The sequence below is a fragment of the Hesperophylax consimilis genome, chromosome 18, assembly GCF_061612785.1.
Source record: "Hesperophylax consimilis isolate HC1 chromosome 18, BYU_Hcon_1.0, whole genome shotgun sequence".
Classification (NCBI taxonomy): Eukaryota; Metazoa; Arthropoda; class Insecta; order Trichoptera; family Limnephilidae; genus Hesperophylax; species Hesperophylax consimilis.
The window spans coordinates 29,127,356-29,147,969 of record NC_142853.1 but is presented as its reverse complement, the minus strand read 5'-3'; the positions used below and the strand labels follow the sequence as shown (position 1 = coordinate 29,147,969).

At 34.7% G+C, this 20,614-nt stretch overlaps 1 protein-coding gene across 2 annotated transcripts in view; it reads left to right on the top strand.

The window, feature by feature from the left end:
- Positions 1-18,739, top strand: part of mlt (tubulin folding cofactor E like protein mlt) — a 75,271-nt gene extending 56,532 nt beyond the window's left edge. Inside the window, exons 6-8 of one of the 2 annotated variants that reach the window (XM_089642782.1) lie at positions 13,441-13,572; positions 13,742-13,817; positions 13,956-14,094. In XM_089642782.1, the coding sequence (XP_089498908.1) occupies positions 13,441-13,572; positions 13,742-13,802 (193 nt within the window). In that variant the 3' untranslated portion in view covers positions 13,803-13,817; positions 13,956-14,094. Of the gene's footprint in view, positions 1-13,440; positions 13,573-13,741; positions 13,818-13,955 lie in introns of both variants that reach the window. The other variant, XM_089642781.1, reaches the window with a different exon arrangement.
- The last annotated feature ends 1,875 nt before the right edge of the window (positions 18,740-20,614 follow it).

Here is a 20,614-nt window from a genome sequence, read left to right as displayed (position 1 = left end):
CATTTCAGTGCACACGCGTATATTATTTTATTTCTGCGTAGGAGTGCCCGTGGCCATTCTGATTCTATGGTATTTATTCAGTTCTTACCGGAGAACAGACATACTGCATCCAGACTCCATCCATACATAAATTTACATATATTTTTCCAAATACTAAAATCAAAAGCAGGGGTTGTTAAAGATTTAGAGGAACACTGGAATACATCTACGAGTATAGGAAGTGGGAACAAGGATTAAATTTATTTCGTGGTTAACCTTTTTCCGGAAGTTGTCAGACCTTGTTTGTCTTTGTTCTTCCCGGGTCTTTACTGTTTTAGGTCTACACAAGAGCATTCTTATAGACCTTTTATCCTAGTCAGACCCGCGGGTCTTTGTTCTTCCCAGGTCTTCACTCTCTGTCCTAGGTCTACACTAGAGCATTCTCATCAAAATTTTGTCCTAGTCAGACCAGCGGGTCTTTGTCCTTCCTTATTTGCTCCCTGATCTATATCTACATACGAACCTGAGGGCTTTGTTAATCTCTGCTCTCTATTTGCTATTACAGGTGTACATTCCAGAACTCCCCTTGTCCATCTATTGTCGTAACGCGGAGGTGTCTAATTATCATTTACAAAACTAAGCAACGGCCAACTTTGGGGCAAATCAGTGCATTACATATAAAGTTTTTGTAATATTATAATTAATAATATTAATACTATGTAGGTACTTATTTTAATGAATACATTTTTTATCTGTACGTCGGTTTTTATTGTTTCTCTGTCAACCTGTTGCCGTATAAATCAAATCTACAATTTCCGATGTTTTCCGAAGGAAATCGAAATGTTTCCGAGCTGTCCCCGCTCCGAATGGCTTTGATTGTGCGATGGGAAAATTATACCTCACTGTAGCTATCAGCATTATCTATTTTGATCGGTTTAACAACATTCACACACCGCCGTCAAAAATGCTTATTCATGGCCGCACTTAAATTGTTCAATACTCATTAATCATTGAAACAGAATACGCAAGATTGGATTTTTTGGTTAAAAAAATACATCGTTAGTAAAATTATTATTATTATTTTTAGTATTTAATAGATATATAAATGGATTAAAAAGACAGTTGATAATCGTTTACAGAGCACTGTATTTTTGTTATAGATGTAGAAACAGACTATTTCTAGTTTCCAAAAAACAAAAGTTGTTTGAAAGTTGTGGAAATTTGTATCATGCTCGTAGATTCTGCATAAGTACCCCACCTTGTGTACCCGCCAATTGGCATGGGTATTTGCACAGCCACAGCGAATAAGTCATTAGGTTACGATCTGCCAAACATGCGTATAATGTTTTTTTTATTTTCAATATATAAAGTTTTTACAGGAGTTTTTTCTATGTCTGTCTCACTAGGATATATACCCGTGTCGAGACAGACGTATTGGATACATAAATTATTGTTTACATATTATTTGATACAAATAATATTTCAATACATTAAGTAACAATGTGCAAATGAAAATGAAAAAAAATGAAAATTTAATTGCTTACGACAAAGGATCGGTTACACGAACACTAACTGAAAATATAATCATAACTTATTTGGGCTCTAATGAAAATAACAATTTTCATGAATAGTTCACCTAAAACAAGGTGTATAAGTAGAATTCTAAAAAAGGTTAATTTTCGAAGTAAAATAAACACAATCTTCCTCTAGCCGCCAGTGATTCCCAACGGGGACGGTACCGCCCCCTGGGGGCGTTGGTGAGTTCCAGGGGGGCGGTGGGGGTCTCGGGAGCAATTGGGCAGAAAAGGGATGAAATGGGGGTCGGAGGAATTAAAAAAAAAAGTTTTCCTAATGAAATAAATTTAAGTCGTAGGAACATCATTTCAAGAATCTTGCAGATGAACAACCGTTCGTTTAGTGATTACGTGATTAGGAATTGTTGATTGATTAACGGTGTGTTTTTGGTTGGGTAATATTTTTCAAAATTTTATAAATAATTATATAAACACCTAGAGAAAAAAGTTTATTTTAATTTTAGAAATAGAGCATTCCCTGGTTACAAATAATCTCAGAATATTGAACATCCACCCACTTCCAAAATTATAAGCGGAAAATATGGGTTATGCAATGATGGAGGACTAATCCAGTGGAGGATCGAACCCGTATCTCCGGGTAAAATTTATTTTTTTATGTAACTGGTTGGTCGTTGAAGAAAATGTACTAGATTGGGCGGAGAGCAAGATAAGGTTGGGAACTACTGCCTCTAGCGCAGTCCTATCCAGTGTATTAGATATCAATGCACGCAATTGAAAATTTGAGAAAACTTTGGTGTTAAATACACGGTGCTTGCAAATAATAGTGCACAATAAGTCTGCTCCTTGTGAAATGCAAATCGTGCGGAAAATGTACCAAGCCATTGTTGTGCAAGCGTGACTATAACTATATCACTATATGGCATGATGTCAAAACATAAATGCTATCCAGTCTATAGCCAATTTACATTAATGATAGCACTAGAGAATATTTTTAAATGTTATCAGTTATCATTGAAAATGTTTTACTATTCACGTATCAAAGAGAGGATAGGCATAAAATTAAGGAAATTACTCTCCCATTTTCCACTGGTGTCAAGTAGGCTTCATCACATTAAATTAAAATGGCCAGATCGTTAACGAGGAAATCGAGAATTGAATTGAATGTTTTGACGGAATGATAAATTTATCATCCAATTTGTATAGCTTCGTCCAGACTTTCCGCGCAATGCACAACGTGCATTACCAACTAGCAAATTAAGCCTTCAAAGGGGCTAAATTAAGTGTATCAATATGTGACTATAATAATGTATTCGGACTAGGGTTTTCAATCCCGCATCCCGTAATCCCGCGGGATTTCAGGTATATTTGATCCCGCATGTTTGCGGGATTAAAAAAATACTAAATTTACACTAAAAACATCCTGAAACGATGCGGAAATTTCAAGACCTGGAATTAATTTTAAAGAAAGAGATTTCACCTTTTGAGAATGGAAATATCTTCAGATAGCACACACCTTCTTGATGACAGTCCAACCAGTAGTGTGGAAGTCGATAGAGCGTTTTCCGCTGCTGAGCTGTTTAGCACAATGACGTTTCACGTATGTGTGACAGGACTCCATAATCTATGTTTTTACGATCTATTTTTTTATCAAAGTCTTCTGCTAACATTTATTAAGTTATGTTTCCAATGTATATTTTTAAAATATTACTAGAACCAAAAATGATTGATCTCAAATTACCATGGAGAATTCTGTCAGTGACAATTATGTTTTTAACGATATTATATTTTGTTTTCTTAAAATTCCTATTACGTTACCTTTTCTATGTCTTTTTTTTATACAGGGTGTATCGGCACGTACCCGACAAACTTTAACCAGCTATTCCTTAGCATATTTGGAGTAAAAAATCTTCTGTGCACTTTGCTGTCCGGTAACGTTTTTTTTAATAAAAAAATTACTATTGTTATTTTCACCACATGTCACCACTGTTTTATCCATTGTCAAAGTTTGAAAACCCATCTGGCAATATTTTATTCGAATTCCATTGAATAATGCACGTATGTACCTATATTGGCGCACTTTTACAATCCCAACGAAATGGCACGGCACCATTCGTCTCATTTTTAACTATTATTATTTAGTGTGTGCGAAAGAGCGAAGACGCTTTTCGACATACTTGCTTATAACAGCTGTTGAACACGAAAAGCAAATGCCAATGACAGTGATGTAGTGTGGAAATTTTTATTTTTTTTTGTTTTTAATTGAAAAAAAAAATGCTACCGGACAGCAAATTGCCCATAACATTTTTTACTCCAAATGTGCTAAGGAATAGCTGGTTAAAGTTTGTCGGGTTAGTGCCGATACACCCTGTATAATTTCAAAGATAATTCATACCATATAACGTAAAATGTTTATGATGTGCCATTATTTCAATGTAATGTTCCTTAATAAAAATCCCGCGGAATCACGCGAGATTTCTAATATTTATCCCGAAATCCCGCAGGATTTGAAAAAGGTGCGGAATTTGCAAATCCTAATTCGGACATTTCCACTAGTCTCGCCATGCGTCGCACGCCTCTGGGAAACTGGACTACACTTATCGCTTACTGAAAATAATAGAAATGCACAACAAAAAAATAAACTCTTGTATTGCGAGACATACCTAAAACTGTTATTTATCTCGATGCTTATTGTTATGCATTCTAAATGACAGCTGTGTTGCTTCATCACTGCGGTAATAAATTTATGATATTCTAGCCAATATTATTTTTTGTAAACAGCTTTATTACGTGCTTTTATTTTCCCAGCTTATTTAAAAGAGCAAGAAATAGTGAAAAGAAGGAAAAATTACAAATAATTAGAAAAAAACACAAAAACTGAAAAACTCATTTCATCCTCGGGGATGAAAACCTACCAGTGAGTGTACTTTTAAAAATGTTTACATTGTACTTTTAACAACTAAAATTATTTAATATATATATCAATTATACGCGGTGATAAGCTTCGTTCAAGATGCCCCCCCCCCCCCTCCCCAATCACAATGCCAGCAATTACAAAGAAGCGAAATATTAACTAGGCCCATAGACATATGAATATTAGTAGACCTGCCCTAAGTGATTAAAAGCGTATTATTCCCCACTCCCCATACCGGTTCCATTGGAGCCGGCTGGGCTCGCGTATGGCTTCCCGTGAATCTTGAGAATGTGACGTCATCATTCTTGTTCGAACTAGCGTCGAGCTATGGTCGAGGCATTTTATGAAATAACACGGCAAAATAGTGGCTTGTGCTATGAAAACTTGTAAAAATAGATGTGAAAAAGAGAATAAACACAATTGTCGTATTACATTCGATATGTAAGCATCGTTTTAAGCTTATTCACGTCGTATAATATGAATCAGTTGTAGAAACATATACTATCACATCGAGATACATCTGGACGCAAAATACAAAGCCGTTTGCATAAGAATCAGGGATGTGCCTTCGCCTTTTGCGCTTTAGGTACCACGTGTTAGTTACGCGCTTTTTTCGTATGTACGGTACTGCTGGAACGAGAAGGAGTGCATATCACGTAATGCGCTAGGTTATACCGAGTGGCGATGTGTGATAGAAAATCATGTTTTTTGTTTTTAATTGAAAAAGTGTCATCCGAAGGCAAAATGATGTCCAAATTTTTACTCCAAATACTCTTAGGAATCGCTGGTAAAAACTGTGTGTATATAATTTCATTTGTTTTTTTAGTTGTTTTACTTTTATATTATCTTCTTAAAAGTGAAATGTTATATATTTTCTTAAAGATTTCAATATTTTAATATTAATAGGAACAGAACGGTTGTGACAACCCTCCAACATTGATCGAATGTAGCGATTCTCAAGTGTGCGCATCGTTGTTACTGGGAAGTAAATTATGAATACTTATAAAAGTGTCTTAACTAAATACGTAAACAAAATATTCGACTCTGAAAATAGAAGAAATTTTTTTTTGCCGAATTTGGATTTCGCAAATTTGTTCATAACGTGGCGAGTAATTTGCGCTCCCATGTGAAAATGTCTATTCATTCAAAAACAGATTTTACTTTTAAGAACTAAATGGTGATATTATACTGCGAGATGCCTATATACTGTCAGATTGATTTATTGACGAATCACAGTCAGCTTTACCCCCTTCGTTCTTCAACGGTTGATTTTACCCCTCACCTTTTATTTCTAGTCTATATATTCATATGTCTGTGACTAGGCCCAAGGAATAACCAATAAAAGTTGTTGATCCTCAGCAAAAAATGCAAGGAGTTATCTAATAATTATTATTGTATAAAATAAAGTACGGGCACAAAGTATGCCTATCGCTTATAATCATATTAAAATCGTCCCCAAATCATTTTTAACTATTGACTGCCCCATTAGGGGAACGGTTGCGCAGCCTTTTTCATACAAAACTTAAATTTGGATTTGAGTCCAAAATACCCAACTAATTTATAAATGATTTTTATCGAAAAATACAAATAGTAAATACCTATCTGTATCTGGTACGGATAAGGAGCTGCTTTATTTATTTGTGTTTCAAATTATAAAATATGGGCCGTGAAAGAATTCGATTTTTCACGATTATATGTGACTTACAATTTGGCAATTTCGATTTAATGGTAATTACAAAAAAAATAATATTGCCATAAAAACAATTTTTTCTCATATAAATTTGAAAATCATGTACTGGACGGGAGTCCGCACAAGACTGTAGATTTAGGCGCCGGGTCCAAACCGTGTCTTCAACCGATGAGATGCTCCTTTACGGCCGATGATGATGATAGTAGTAATATTGGTGATGAAATCTGCCTCCCGCACCCAGGCTTGGTGAATGTTGGGCACTGGGTGTGCTGTCGTCTCTGCTCGCTTCTGGTGTTGGCGGTTTTCCAGAGGAGGGCCGGCTGGTCTTGAAGAGGTAACACCAGAAGATCTTGGAGCAGAAGACTCGGCGAGGTGAGGCAGATGTTGGGCAGGAGTCACTTGTAGATAAATAAAACGCTTGGTTTCGGTGGTAAAGATGAACTGATTTATTTTTAATTATGTGGCTGCTTATATTTAATTAGCCTGACTCGCGCCCGACATCGGGCTAGGAGCCCAAAAGTGGTGGGGGGTTATACCCGCGCCAACAATGAGTTTATAGCCTCCGACAAAATGTTGCATATTCATTTTGTCGGCAGTACTGGTGATAGTGGTCGCTTAAATTTGCGAGTTAGAAAAGATTTTGAACGCTTACATGAATGACAATTACATAGTTTAAATGCATAGTAGTTATAGGAATGTGTATCTTGACAACTAGATTTTTTGTTTGTCAAGATACGACAAAAAATAAGAAATGTTTGTAAAATAAATGTGTAAAAATGATCTCAAGCGATCAAATTTGTAAAACATGTTAAGTTAGTATTTTTCCGAGGTCCCCCGTAACATAGCGCTCAGAAAGAGATAAGATTCACTATGCTACGAGGTTCCTGGATTTTTGTACACGCAAAAAAGGTAAAAAATATTGTTCAAAAATGGGTTTACATATGGGTGAAAAACAGCTTTTTTAATATCTCCTCAGCGGTAGTATATCGAAAATACAAATAAATAGTAGTATTATCTGTGTGTAAGGATAGAACGGCCAACCTTATGATTCCAGAGATAGCCTCATTTTTAATGTCAGCGCCATACAAATTTTTCTTAAAAAAATTATAACTCCTTCATTTGTACACGCAATTGCTTCGTACGACATTTTATAGCATAGTAATGATCAGCAAAATCCATTTCTAGCCAAAAAAAAATACCCTTGAAAATTCAAGTCTCTATGTCTATGAAAGGCGATTTTCAGCCCACTGTGCGTCTTACCATACATTGGCGGTTTCTATGTGATAATGACATACAACGTTGTAGCCAGTTGGAACCGTTTCAGAATGAGCGGTTTTAGATCTTTTACAAAATCAATAATTAGGAATGAAAAATATTTTTTTTAGCACGATAATCATAATCAGAAAAATAAATTTGAAATCTTCCACACATTTTTAACGATATTCGCAGTTTGTGAAAATACCCCATTATCATCGGTTCGATCAACTTATGAAATATGGTACCTACATTCATGTTGTTTATTCCTAAATCGGTGTCCGCAATTCTGTTTCCACGGTAGCCACGTTTTCCAATGGAGCCGGGATTAGAAAGGCCAGGTGAGACGATCCAATTGAATGCCTCCGGGAGCGAAGTGAGATGCCCGCGCTTGGTCGCCCCAGTTCCCCATTATTGTAACGCGTTGTAATGGCTACCATTTGACCGACGAACTTTCTCGTCTCGTGTACCTACCTAATGAATATAGTTATTAGGTTTTTTTCTGATATTTCGCGCAGTTTTAATGGCGTCATGAATCGCGCGCGGCTTGTAAAGTGTGATGATTTCATCACTTTCTCGTTTTGTTTCATTATTATATTGATTCATTTTGTATCGTGGACTACTGTAATAACTAATAACTAGTATCTAATCTGTACTATTTATAATATATCTAATGATTAATTATATGCCTAGTGTCTGGAAATTGGCACCCACGATTTTCAATTATTTTTTCTTTCTCAAATTAGATAGTTTCTCTCTCCAAATAAAAAAGTTCTAATGATTAGTGGCGGCTCGTGACTTTTGGGTGTACTATAATGCTAATATAAAAAATGGCATTTTTGATGTTTTTTTTCATAAGTTCGGTTTTTTGTATGAAGATTTTCGGCCAACTGAAATTTTCTGAAAATCTTTTTACAAAAAATCGAATTTGTAAAAAAAAAAATCATTTTTGACTAAACAATATCAAATCTATTTTTTATTAAAACACAAATAACATTGTTTACATCACTTTATTTCGAAACAAAATCTCAACATGTTTCATGAACCAAGTTCACTTCATCAGGAGCACAAGTATACGAAGAGCACGAGTATCGTATACTTGTGCTCCTGATGAAGTGAACTTGGTTCATGAAACATGTTGAGATTTTGTATCGAAATAAAGTGATGTAAACAATGTTATTTGTGTTTTAATAAAAAATAAATAATGCCATCACAAAGTGAAAAGCAGTTAGAAGAAGTTTTCTTCGAAAAATATCAAATCTACCTCACTCAAAAGTCACGAGCCGCCACTGGTTCTGATATTTTTTACTAATTGGGGCGCGGTTGCCACATTGTTCTGTTATTCCTCATTTTTGTTTTGCCTTCCTGGAAATATGGAAACTTTAAAAATTAGGACCTATATCGAAAATTTTTGTTGATATACATATAATAAACATCGAACAAGCTCAAGTAATATCTAACCTTTTTATATCACGTAGGATTTCTCTGCTATCGTTCATCGTTCCCTGATATTTCACGGTTTAATTCCTGATTTTCGTCTTTGTTGTTTTTTTCCGACATTTGACTACCTACTACTGTTGCTCTAACGACAAACCTTAATATTTTAAAAATAAAAATTATTGCCCAACTGTCTAGAGCAAGTGAGACTATGGGATCCCCAATGATATATTGGGGTATTTTGAGGCTGAAGGTAGTGGGGAGGGGAATGAGATGAGATAAGGAATGTGGGGAAGTACCCGGCTATTCCTTTCTGGTTACAAAACACGACTAAAGCCATATCAAGCAATGTTTCGATTCTGAACGGTGGTCTTACACCAAGGCGGTACTGAAAGTATCTAGCACTCTAGTATCTATATCTCATTTATCACACCTAAATGAGTAAAATCAGTAAAATAAATCACGCTTTTGTAATGTGAATTCTCGTAAGTTCGTTTCGTTCACAGAACATAAACTTCCAATTGACTACAATGCAGTGTAAATACAATACTTGTAGCATGTTCTCTGTTAGCTGCTCTGGAATCAACCTCTTCTCCATTCTGCTCTCCCGGCCCCTTATTATATGAATAATAATGTTGCACGGCGACGTGTGTAGTTTGTACCGTAATATGTACACCAACCTCCTCCGCAAATAGTCCAGATAGTTTCTCTCGCCATTTTAGGAAAAACAATGGCTAGATAATATGTTTCTATCCTTTAGCTTTACGTATTGGAGTGGAGGCTTACAATAACTGCCGCGCGCCTTATTAATCAGCTGATACCAAAGTCCAATACGCAAATTATTTTAGTTCCGTGATAAAATTACCCGCATTCCGAATTTCTACCGATTCATAACATATTTCTCTTTAAGAGTAAGCTACAAGCCAAAAATGTGTAAATTCATGGTATACCTTATATCGTAGGTAATAGGCATTAAAATCGCTTGACAAACGGAGTCTAGAAACGTTTGATTTCAAGAAAAAAACTGGTTTTTATTTATTTTGTAAATAATTTTATAAGAAAGCAAAAAAGTTAATCAAGTGAAACTGTCACAGATAATCTTAGCTATAATGCTGAGTTTTTTTTAAGTTGTTTCCTTTATGCGTTCATAGATTTCTATTGAAAAAATAAAATTTGTAGTTTACATTTATATTTTTTATTGAGTAATTTATTTTTTTATTTGTATTCTACTCAAGCGAAGCGATAGGAAAACCTTCAATTTATCTAAAGCATATTTTTTGGTATTCATAATGTACACCAATTCGTTATAAAGTGATTTGGCAGCTTCGCCTTAACACTTTAAGTTTTTGAGTTCCTAAAAAATTGCAAAGTAAGCTTCGATAATTATTAAAAACACGTTTGTTCTGTTATTTAATATGTTATAGGCATTGATGTGTCTTATTTAATCAATGGCTAAAGGAATGAAAAATTCACAGTGTATCTTTAAATTCAACATAAGCATATGTCGAGAGATTTTGCTCTATTTCAAACGAGTCGTGATTTATTAAATATTTTCACCATTTTCGCTTAATTATTATCGTTTTTTTAATATTAGCGCGCTCCCTCTAACATTCGTATTTACATATCTCCCTTTCAAACCATCGAGCGCTTACTAGGTGTAATAAATGGAGTTGGTTTTCATAGATGGATTAATTCATGAAAAAGCTTATGATTTTTTTTTAAACTTTAGAAATTGAAACTTGGAACTCGGGCTCTTGGGTTCTAGATTAGTTGGAGAATAATGTTGTGGGAGATGTTTGGGGGCAAGAAATAGTTTATATTATCTGAGCATTGAGAGGATGATGAACGACGTGGGATTATTTTTAATTAATATCAATTACCATTTTTCCAAACCGCACTTTGGAAAAATGAGTAAATTAGATTTACAATAGCAATTTATACATATTCAGTTTCAGTGCCGGCAACCCGGGCGTCTGTTCTGAGGCTGGTAATTAAAAATTTATATATAAACCAAATGTTTAGTAAAAAATAGTAAAATAAAAATAATAAGAAAAAATTGTAGTAAAAAAAATGAGTAATATAAAAATAAGTGTAGTACTATGTGTGTTGAAAAATTATGTATAAAAATATGAAATGAGTATTTCGTATTATAATTAATTGTAAAATTTTGTAATTTTGATAGAATTTGTGTGCAGTATGTTTTGTAAAATGCATTAGATGTTTAGAATATTTCTAATATCTGTTCTTTCTTTTACCATCAACCAGTTTACAAATATTTTGAACACCTAATTCAAATTATTTGGTAAGACGTAAGTTTTAGTTTGGGTTAGGAACATGTTGAATATGTGAGGAGCCAGGTAAGATTCATGACTTTTAGCGAAATTTGATTTGATATACGGTACTTGTAATTGTTTGTGTGTAATTGCTCTCGTGTTTTGCGAGTGAGTTATGTGATGTGGTAATTTTTTATGCAGTTTTTGTAGATGATCTTCTTTATGAACAGTTTATTTATGTCTAATAAGTTATTTTCAATCATTAGCTGTTCTGTCGGGTGTTGATAAGGCTTTCTAAACATAATTCGAATTATTGATTTATGATTAATTTTAAGGGATTTGAGATGAGTGTCTGCTGCTACTCCCCATACTGAAATACCATACATTAGAATACTTTGACAAAGTGCAAAGTATATATTTTTTAGCTGATTTAATGACATAATTTTTCGTATTGTTTTGAAGATGTATGATAGTTTCCGGATTTTTTTGTTATAAGGTTAATTTGGAGATCCCATTTTAGATTATGGTCAACAGTTAAGCCGAGATATTTGATATTATCCGCATAATCTATTTTGTCACAAGTACAGCGTTATTAGCGTGTGTTATTTGTGGAAGTATTGGTGCAGGGGTGAAGATGTAATTGTGGGCGACTATCTGGCTGACCAGCTTTTGTTTTACTAAAAGTCAAGTATTTTGTTTTGTTTTAGAAATGTTGAGTGTAAGAAGATTATTCATTAGCCATTTATTTATTTCAGTCATCCCTGCTTCTGTGTTTTTGTAGACCTTTTCCCATGATTGTGCTTTGAATAAAATTACAGTGTCATCTGCGTAACTGATTACTTTGTACTCTATTTTTCCAAGGCTTATCTCAGTTAGACTATTTATGTAGATGAGAAAAAGTATGGGACCCAAGACGCTGCCTTGCGGTACTCCATACCTGTTACCTATTATTATTATAGCTACCTAAATAAATGTTTTTTTTATGTGACCTCCCCCAAGAGCACCAACATGGGAACTGTATATACAGGGTGTTAAGGGGCGTACTTCCAGTAATTCCTGATATTTTGTGTTTTGGTTTCCGGTGACTTGGTTTAAATTTTTTTTTTTCAAAAACTATTAAAAAAATTCTTCCACATGTCGTCACTGATAACTCAACTGATTAAGCTCCAAACTCCTTACATCGGCCCTAGCTGTCCAATTCCTACTGATTTTCTGTATTTTTCGTTGACAAAAAAACATATAGTCACCGGATTCCAAACTTTAATTTACTCATTTTACTCCAAATAATGTTAGGAATCATTGGTTAAATTAAGTCAAGTACAGTAACATTGGGGCAGGGCCACAATGTTTTTTGTTTTCCGTGGCTGATGGAAAACAAAAAAAAAACATTGTGGCCCCGACCCATTCCATTCTGTTTCCACAAACATTGAACCCAATGTTTGCACAAAAATTGTATCTGCATACCAAAATGTGTACAGATACACCTCATTTCTCATGTTTGCACAGATATTTGGTCCAATGTTTGTGGAATCGCTTCGCTGGAGTCGCGCCTTTTACTGTAAAAGGTTTTTGAAAATCAGCCATTCTTTCCTTGTTGATAAATAAGGTAGGGGCATTTTGAATGCGAGTTTTGAAGAGGCTCGGATTATATTGAGGTTCACTAACGTCTAAGATGTGATTTATTAAGATATAAACAAATAATGTTAATATAATAAAGGCGGTTGTCGGACTCCATTCTGGATTTTGGTAAACAGTTATGTTATGCTTAGTTGAACTACTTTATGCTTGGTTTGTATAAGACCTGTCATAAGTCGTCGGCTGAATAATTTATTACGCATTAAAAGGAGGCACAGAATAATCCTTAGGCTACCTCTAATTACAGACTCGAACTTAATCTTTAATATTATGAACGTGTTTGACATTCAGCAGATATAAAATTTAGTGAAATTTTTTAAATAAAAACTTATTGTGTCCCTGAATGAAGATATTTTCTACAGACGGGTTGTTTCGGAGAATTTGAACAATTCATCAAATTTCAATGTTCATTTTCGGGTTCTGTGAAAGACTTATTCAAGTTCTGTTATTATATCATTGTAGGCTAGTTGCTCTCTCTGTCTAAATCTGAAATAAAAACAGAACTAGAAAAAATCTTTCACAGAACTTCAAAATGAACGTTGAAATTTGATGAATTGTTCAAATTCTCCGAAACAACCTGTCCTTAGTTTCCATCTATTTTTTCGGTTACCTGATTAAAAAATAAGAACCATTTCATAATATTCAACTGCCAAGAGGTTTGAAATTCCACTTCTTGAAGATTTTTCTGAATAGCTGAAATTGATAAATATATTTTTTTGTTTTCAGATACTCGGAGCTTGTGGCCATCCATGGAAAATTAGACCCCCTGGTGAATATTGACCTCCGACCAGAGAAGCGAGTGAAGGTCACCTTCACCATCGGAGACAACAGCGAAGTCCGTACCGTCGACGTTTACAGGTAAAACAACCATGCCTCTGAAAATCTCTATGACTATCCTATTTTCCCAGAATTTTTTCTTTTTTGTACATTTAATTGAAAGCCACTCACTCGGCAATTGCAAAAGCATTAGGTATATTTAAAAATGATATAATTTAACATGTCACATGCCATAATGTATGTATTGCAGTTCTGAGAAGACTGTTGTTGCCAGTGAGGATGTTATAAATACCAATTTATTTGAAGATTAAAGGACTGCTTTGAAGGTATTAAATTCCTTATTTTAACTCTAAAAACAATGGATTTTACTGCTCTTTATTTCACCCAGTCACTGGTTTGATTTCATTACTACGTTCTCGCTACCCCAAAGAACTTTTCATTCATTTCTCAATGTTGAATTCCAGGTCAGTAATGGATCTGAAACAGAAGCTAGAACGGCTGGCCAGCATCCCGGCCAACAAGATGAGGCTGTTCTACGTGGACCAGGACCTGCGAGACCATCAGGGCCCCGAGGAGATGAAGTTCCCCTCCAAGCAGCTCTACTCCTATAACATCCGGTCGGGAGACGAAATCATAGTAGAGTCTAAGCAAAAACACTGAACAGCTTTTAAATTTATCCCAATACTATTAAGCTTATCAGTTTATCATCATCATTATTATTATTGTTAGAGCTTTTTTAACTTGATTTTTATTTAAACGGGGGGATAAATAATGAGTTAACAGAATTTATTTTTCCATTTTTATCAGTTTACGATTACAGTTTGGTGACCAGGAATACAGTGAATTATTGGAGATTCAATTGAACTGGGAGTTTTCAGAGAAAGGATAGAAATAAACAAGGTATTAAATATTTTCTCGCCCGTTCGGTGTTCTGTGTATCTTCAGAAATTCAACCTATGTTTAATTATAAACTTTCCATGTCTTCAAATTCATAATATCTTCCAATAGGTGTATCTAACACAGATTACAAAATAAATACATATTTTTAAACTCATGGTGTGCCGACGTCAAAAGAGACAGACTTGCCCTATCATGAAATCCGGGTATCATTTCAACTAGCTGGAAAAACAAACCACATCGCCATATTTTTGGCACCGTACGGGTTTGAGAATGTTTTGAATAATATAGGACATCAGTCATCAGTTTAACGCCGAAGATCAGACATTAAAATAACAAGACTCAGCACAGAAAAGTAGTAAGGCAATAATTTGCAGGGCAATCCTTTTTGGGACTTTTCTAAGCATGATCTGAATGTTTGTTCCTGACGCTATAATTGAGTGAAGCGGGTAAAATATAACACATTTGTAAAAATAAATAGTGTAACAAAATATTACATTTTGGAAACAAGCCTGAACTTTTGTTTACCCCGATTTGGGATGTGTAAGTATATATAAGTTTTTTATGCAGCCAGCAATTTGCACGCCATTTTAAAAAGAACTAGTAATTTTTGAGCAGATTTGGTGATATTACAAGGCGAGGTGCCTGTATACTGTCAGATTCCTTTATTGACAAATCACTGACGAATTTCATTTTTAACATCCATGCCCTGTCTAGACTTTGTTGGTTGATGAAAAATAATATATAATGATTTTAAATTGTGCTATTGGTATTGCAGCACACAAAAGGTTAAAAGTTCATGTAATGAAAGTGAGTGATCTACATCCAAGAATATGAAAATATGGGGATAAAGGTGAAAACCTGGAATCAAGGGGAGATTTGAAATCTGAAAAAATTTTGAAATTTTGAAATCTATGGTCACCTTTCAATGCATTCTATGGTACTCATATTACAAAGAGGGTGATGCTCGCTGTGTAATCAGGTACTTTACACACATTTTTTAAATTTTCAACATCCTTTGAATGACACACAATCTGAACCATGTGTTGTATAGATAATTACTTTTGAAGATAAGTAATAATATTAATTGAATTGAAGATTTTTTATTAACTTTCTCTCATTATGGCTAATTTCTCTGCCATTTGGTTTATATAATTTCCCATATGAATTAGACAATTTTCCTTTAAAATGTTGATTGTTCTTGTAATACCACTGTGTATGTTTGCTATATTTCTATAGTTTGTATTGTCTCGCAAATCTTTACTTACTCAGCCATATGCTTTGGCTGTTGTTTTTGCAAATATCTAATGTTATTTCAAATCCTTTATTAGATTTTTTGTGATAATTAATATTGTAATAAAAACTTAATAAGTTAAGATCATGTGGGTTTAAAAACCAGTTTTATAAATAATTTTTATTATTTATTTCGTTATCTTAATTAATTCAAAGCTTTAGTCAAAGTAGACTTTACTAAAAAACATAAATGTAGAAAAAATGTTAAAAAATTTATTAATTTTAACAATATCAATAAATTAATTTTTGTTCGTAATTTAAGTTTTTGAAATGTGATTTTATAAAAATTGTAAAAAGCATTGATAATAAACTTCAATGTTAAATGAAAAGTATGAATTGGATAAGTTATTTTGATAAAAAAATCAATATCACATTATCTTGCCGTTTAATATATTTTTTAATTGCAATTTTCCTGTTTTTAAAAGTGGGAAGGAAGACCTTTTCTTATTTTGGGGTGTTTCAACTTTGTTATGTTTGATTGATGTTCAAATCGACAATCAGCACCATTTTGAATTTTCGACATTTGAACGATCCCTTTAAACATCAATTCTCTGCCCAACTATTAATCAAGTTGTGATCGGTTGTCAAGCACAGCAGTTTGACCATTATGCTTTACGGCTTATCACAACTTGATCAAAAGCCGTAACAGGCTGAGAATTGTGCTGAAGTGATGATGTTAGAATAACTCCAAAATGTAATGAAGTTAGAACTTTAGAAAAATCCATTATTTGGAAGATTGTGATGAAACCACTGAATGTATAATACACACTAGAAATGCCTTCCATTTATATTTTAATGGAAAACGATGTTGCCACTGACTTAGTACCTTTTGGTTTTTAGCCCGTTTAGCACGCATTCTGCCTCTCTTGCACAGCCTGACCTAGTATATCGCCATTAAATTTGATCGAAATGAATATTTCATAATGGCGATCCTGTATTGGAAATTTTAGCAAAGAATGGTCATACTTTTGGATCACAAAACACGCCCCCATTGCATTTCTTGTGTTCTTCTTTATTCTACAGACAAAACAGTGTCAAAAGTTATTATTTGTTCTTTGTTTGTTTGGAGGACTTAACTATATACTAAGATTGTGCCATTAGCTCGGTAATTTAGATTCTTTTCAACATAATTATTATAAAGTACTTTAAATTCATATTATGTCCACACCTATACATAAATAGAAACCTAGCTCTGTATCTTCTTAGTAGAAATTGTAGATAGTATTTAAACTTTTGTTTAGATATAAATATAGTGATACATTACAAATACTAATCCAATTTCTACTATGCAATAACTAATAACCAAACATTCATTTGTTATAATTATTTTGTAAAAGGAATATTCAAAGTAATGTAACATTAATATGAGACTGTCTTACTGACTTTTGTATTACATATATTGAAGGAATTTTGAATTATGACTACTTTGGTACAGCAGATATGGGCTAAAAAATATTGACAATGAACAACCCTTTTCATTTTTCCGACATTTAAAAATGAACAGTTTTTCCACCATACTGGGATGATGTCATTTCCATGAACCTCCTCTCGTACCAGACCTTACTCATGTTTTTTTGTGGAATGTGATACTCTCGAATTGTTATATCCGTTTATTACTGGGTGTAACAGCAAAACTGGAAACATCAACTTTGTAGGATGAGGATGGACTTGGTAAAGGTGTGAAAGAACTACCTACATCAATATTATGGCGTTTAAAACTTCATCATATTTAACAACGATCAAAATTAACTTTCCACACCATTTAAAATTTTTGTCATATAAATGGTCCCTGCTAAATGCTGATTCGCGGCCTGTTTCAGATTTTGATCAAATTTTAATCGACAAGCATATTGTTATGCTTAAAAGCAGTTGATAATGGACTGGACTTGCCTAAACTCACCAAATTATTCGCATAACAATCAACCTGTAATAAACACAGCACAAAAACACATATGTATCGGTGCATATAGACATTTAGATGCCACCAAGTGCGTTCTAATTACTACAATGATCAACAATGTTGACAAGCCCGTATTTTAAACAGACATAATCATCTACATCAGGGGTCTCCAAACTCCGGCCCGCCAGTGTCTTCCATCCGGCCCGCGACATCTAATGACCAGTGTCATCAAGGACCCGTGACAGCTAATGGCTAAGACCTTGCTCAGAAGGGGCGAAAACTCCGCGAATTTTTTTGTGAGAATAAATAAATATGCTCGTTGGCGTGGTACTTGGCACCAATAAATTGCGTCCACAAGTATTGCGCGAATATATCAAGAGGATTTTTTTGAAAAATCTTTATTTGATTTGCAATGATATCAAGGTCTGAGATACGAGTATCAAAAAAATTATCTTCAAAGCTACGTTATCTAAAGCTATATTTTCATCCCTGAAAATTCTATTGTCTATCCCCCCCCCTAGGACGAAAATATGGGTGTCTACAAATTAAAACGGTTTTGGCCCTCCGAACACACTGGAATAGTGAATGTGGCCCTCCGGCTGAAAAGTTTGGAGACCCCTGATCTACATAATAGTACAGCCTGGCCGTGACCAGACTAAAATACCAAATCGATAGAAAAGTGATCTTGCATAATATATTTTTTATCAATTATTATTTAAAATTAACATTTTGCCAACAAATAATATACTAACCAACTAATAATTTTGTTTATTTTAATATGTAAAATAACATATCTAGATTTGGTTTAAAAGCTTTACGATATATCTAGAATGAAGATATTATTATTTTACCTGTAATCTTTATCAGCTCATATTTAGGGCTTTACGTTATCAGCTTCAATGTGTACTACGATCTATGATTCTATGTTAAAGTAATTAATGGCTTCTGGGTATTTATTAGAGATAGTCTTGGATTATGATAGGTCGTCAAAGGTGCCTCCATCAGCATCAGAGCATAATCAACTAGGTAATACTCGGATATTGAGAAGCTAAATATGGTATTATGACCAGTGATGTACGTACAGTAGATTTTAGGTAAATTAAGTAATGGTATTGATGTGCAATGTGATTATAACTTAATAAAGTAAATCTAATGCCATTTATTGTTTTCTTTATCCTTTTGTCTTGAATCAACTATCAAGGCTTTCTTGTACATGCCCTCCTTATTACCGTTTGTTTATTTGTAATGATTTTATTTTTATTTTTTAAAAGATAGGAAAACATTCCCAGATTACGAATAATAACTTGACAATATATCGTCGCATTAATTCGTAGACTGCGTAACTCCAAATTTTTCGAAAATACGTTTTTAATGCCATCTGGTGTTAAAATTAGACCCGCATCGACTAGTAAAACTCGAAAATTAAAAAAAAAATTAACCTTTTAGATAAACACAAAATAGGAAACTGCGTAAAATTATGGTGCCATTTTTACTCGCGAATACTTCGTAACTCCTTAATTCAGTATTGGCCGGTGAGCCGTGCACGCTTGTTGTGTTTTTGACTGAGGAAATTTATTTACGGTGTAATAGTTTTACCGTGAAATTAACTGAGATAAGTTGATTAAACAATTTTGAACATTTTATAACCTTAATTTTAATTGTGAAGTCACGAATAGTGTTTTGTATCTGTAGTCTAAACTGACGTCTTCTGCACCGTGTGACGCTCTGCCGTAGCTCTCTTGTTTTATGTGCCTCTGCGGTTTCGTAAATACCTAATAGGTCCTTGTTCTGTGATTATCTCTTCTTCAAGGTCACCATCTCTTTGCAAGTGGATCTCCTCCTGATGCATATCCGGATCCGGTTCTTCACTGTCCTCTTCAAACAAACCCAAAATATTTACGGTGGAACGTGCGGCAATTCCATCTCGTCTCTCCTCAGACACAGTCTGTTCTCTGTCAGGCATCTTCCGCGGGTCAAGCACATGTCTTGGTATGCCATCTACTTCGATGTTGTTGACTGAAGTAAGTCCTGTCACCCTTCCATGCACGATGTGCATCTCCCATCTACTGGTTTAACCGCAAGAAGATCGCCCACTTAGAGCTCAGTCAATACTTCCTCTTCTATATTCACTTGCGCAGAAGGGTGTCTCCACGAGTGTGAAGTGTGAACTATACTAGACAGCGCAATACCTCGATCATCCTGACTTTTTGCAGCCAAAGATTGTACCGAAACACTGCCTACAGGGGGATCGCTTCCACTTCTGGCTGCAGTTCTCTTTATTGTTTGATGATGTCGTTCAACTATACCGTTTCCAGCTGGTCGGTATGCCGCGCAAAATCTTTGACGAACATTCCATCTCTTACACTTATCTGTAACACTGTAGGAACAAAATGCAGTACCATTGTCCATGAGAACTACTTTGGGCGGGCCTCTTTCCCGAAACACTTCTTCCAAATGTCTGATAATCGAAGCTGCATTATCTGACTCGATTTCCCGCCACACGGCAAATCTACTTGGACCGCAATTGATAAATGTGAGTAAACATTTCCTACTGAAATGAGTAACATCAACTGCCAAGCGACTCCAGGTTGTCACAACATTAAGATTACCCGCTTCATGGGATGATGGTGGAGGGTCAATTGTCCTGCATTGTATGCAGGAACGCACGCATCTATCGACGTCCTTTCTTCTCGCCTCGGGATCGACCAGCCGGGCAAGATGAAGCGTTCACTTTACTCCAAAGTGATGCTGAGCATGAAGAGTTTCTACGCTTAAAGCACATGTTTGCTCACCAGTTCCACTTTCAAGTCTCTCCCACCTATCTTCACACTCTGAGGAGTCTCTTTCACAACGTTTCCTGTCATGGCTACTCTTTGCCCGGGTCTTGCAAACCCTAGTAAGTACATCAGTTTTATTTCTACAGGACAACAAGGGTGATCGACAATGTCAGATCAAATTCTTCTACAATCTCCTTCATCAACTCCAAGTGTCACTTAACGATCATCTCTGACACGACTACTCCCGGTCAGTGTA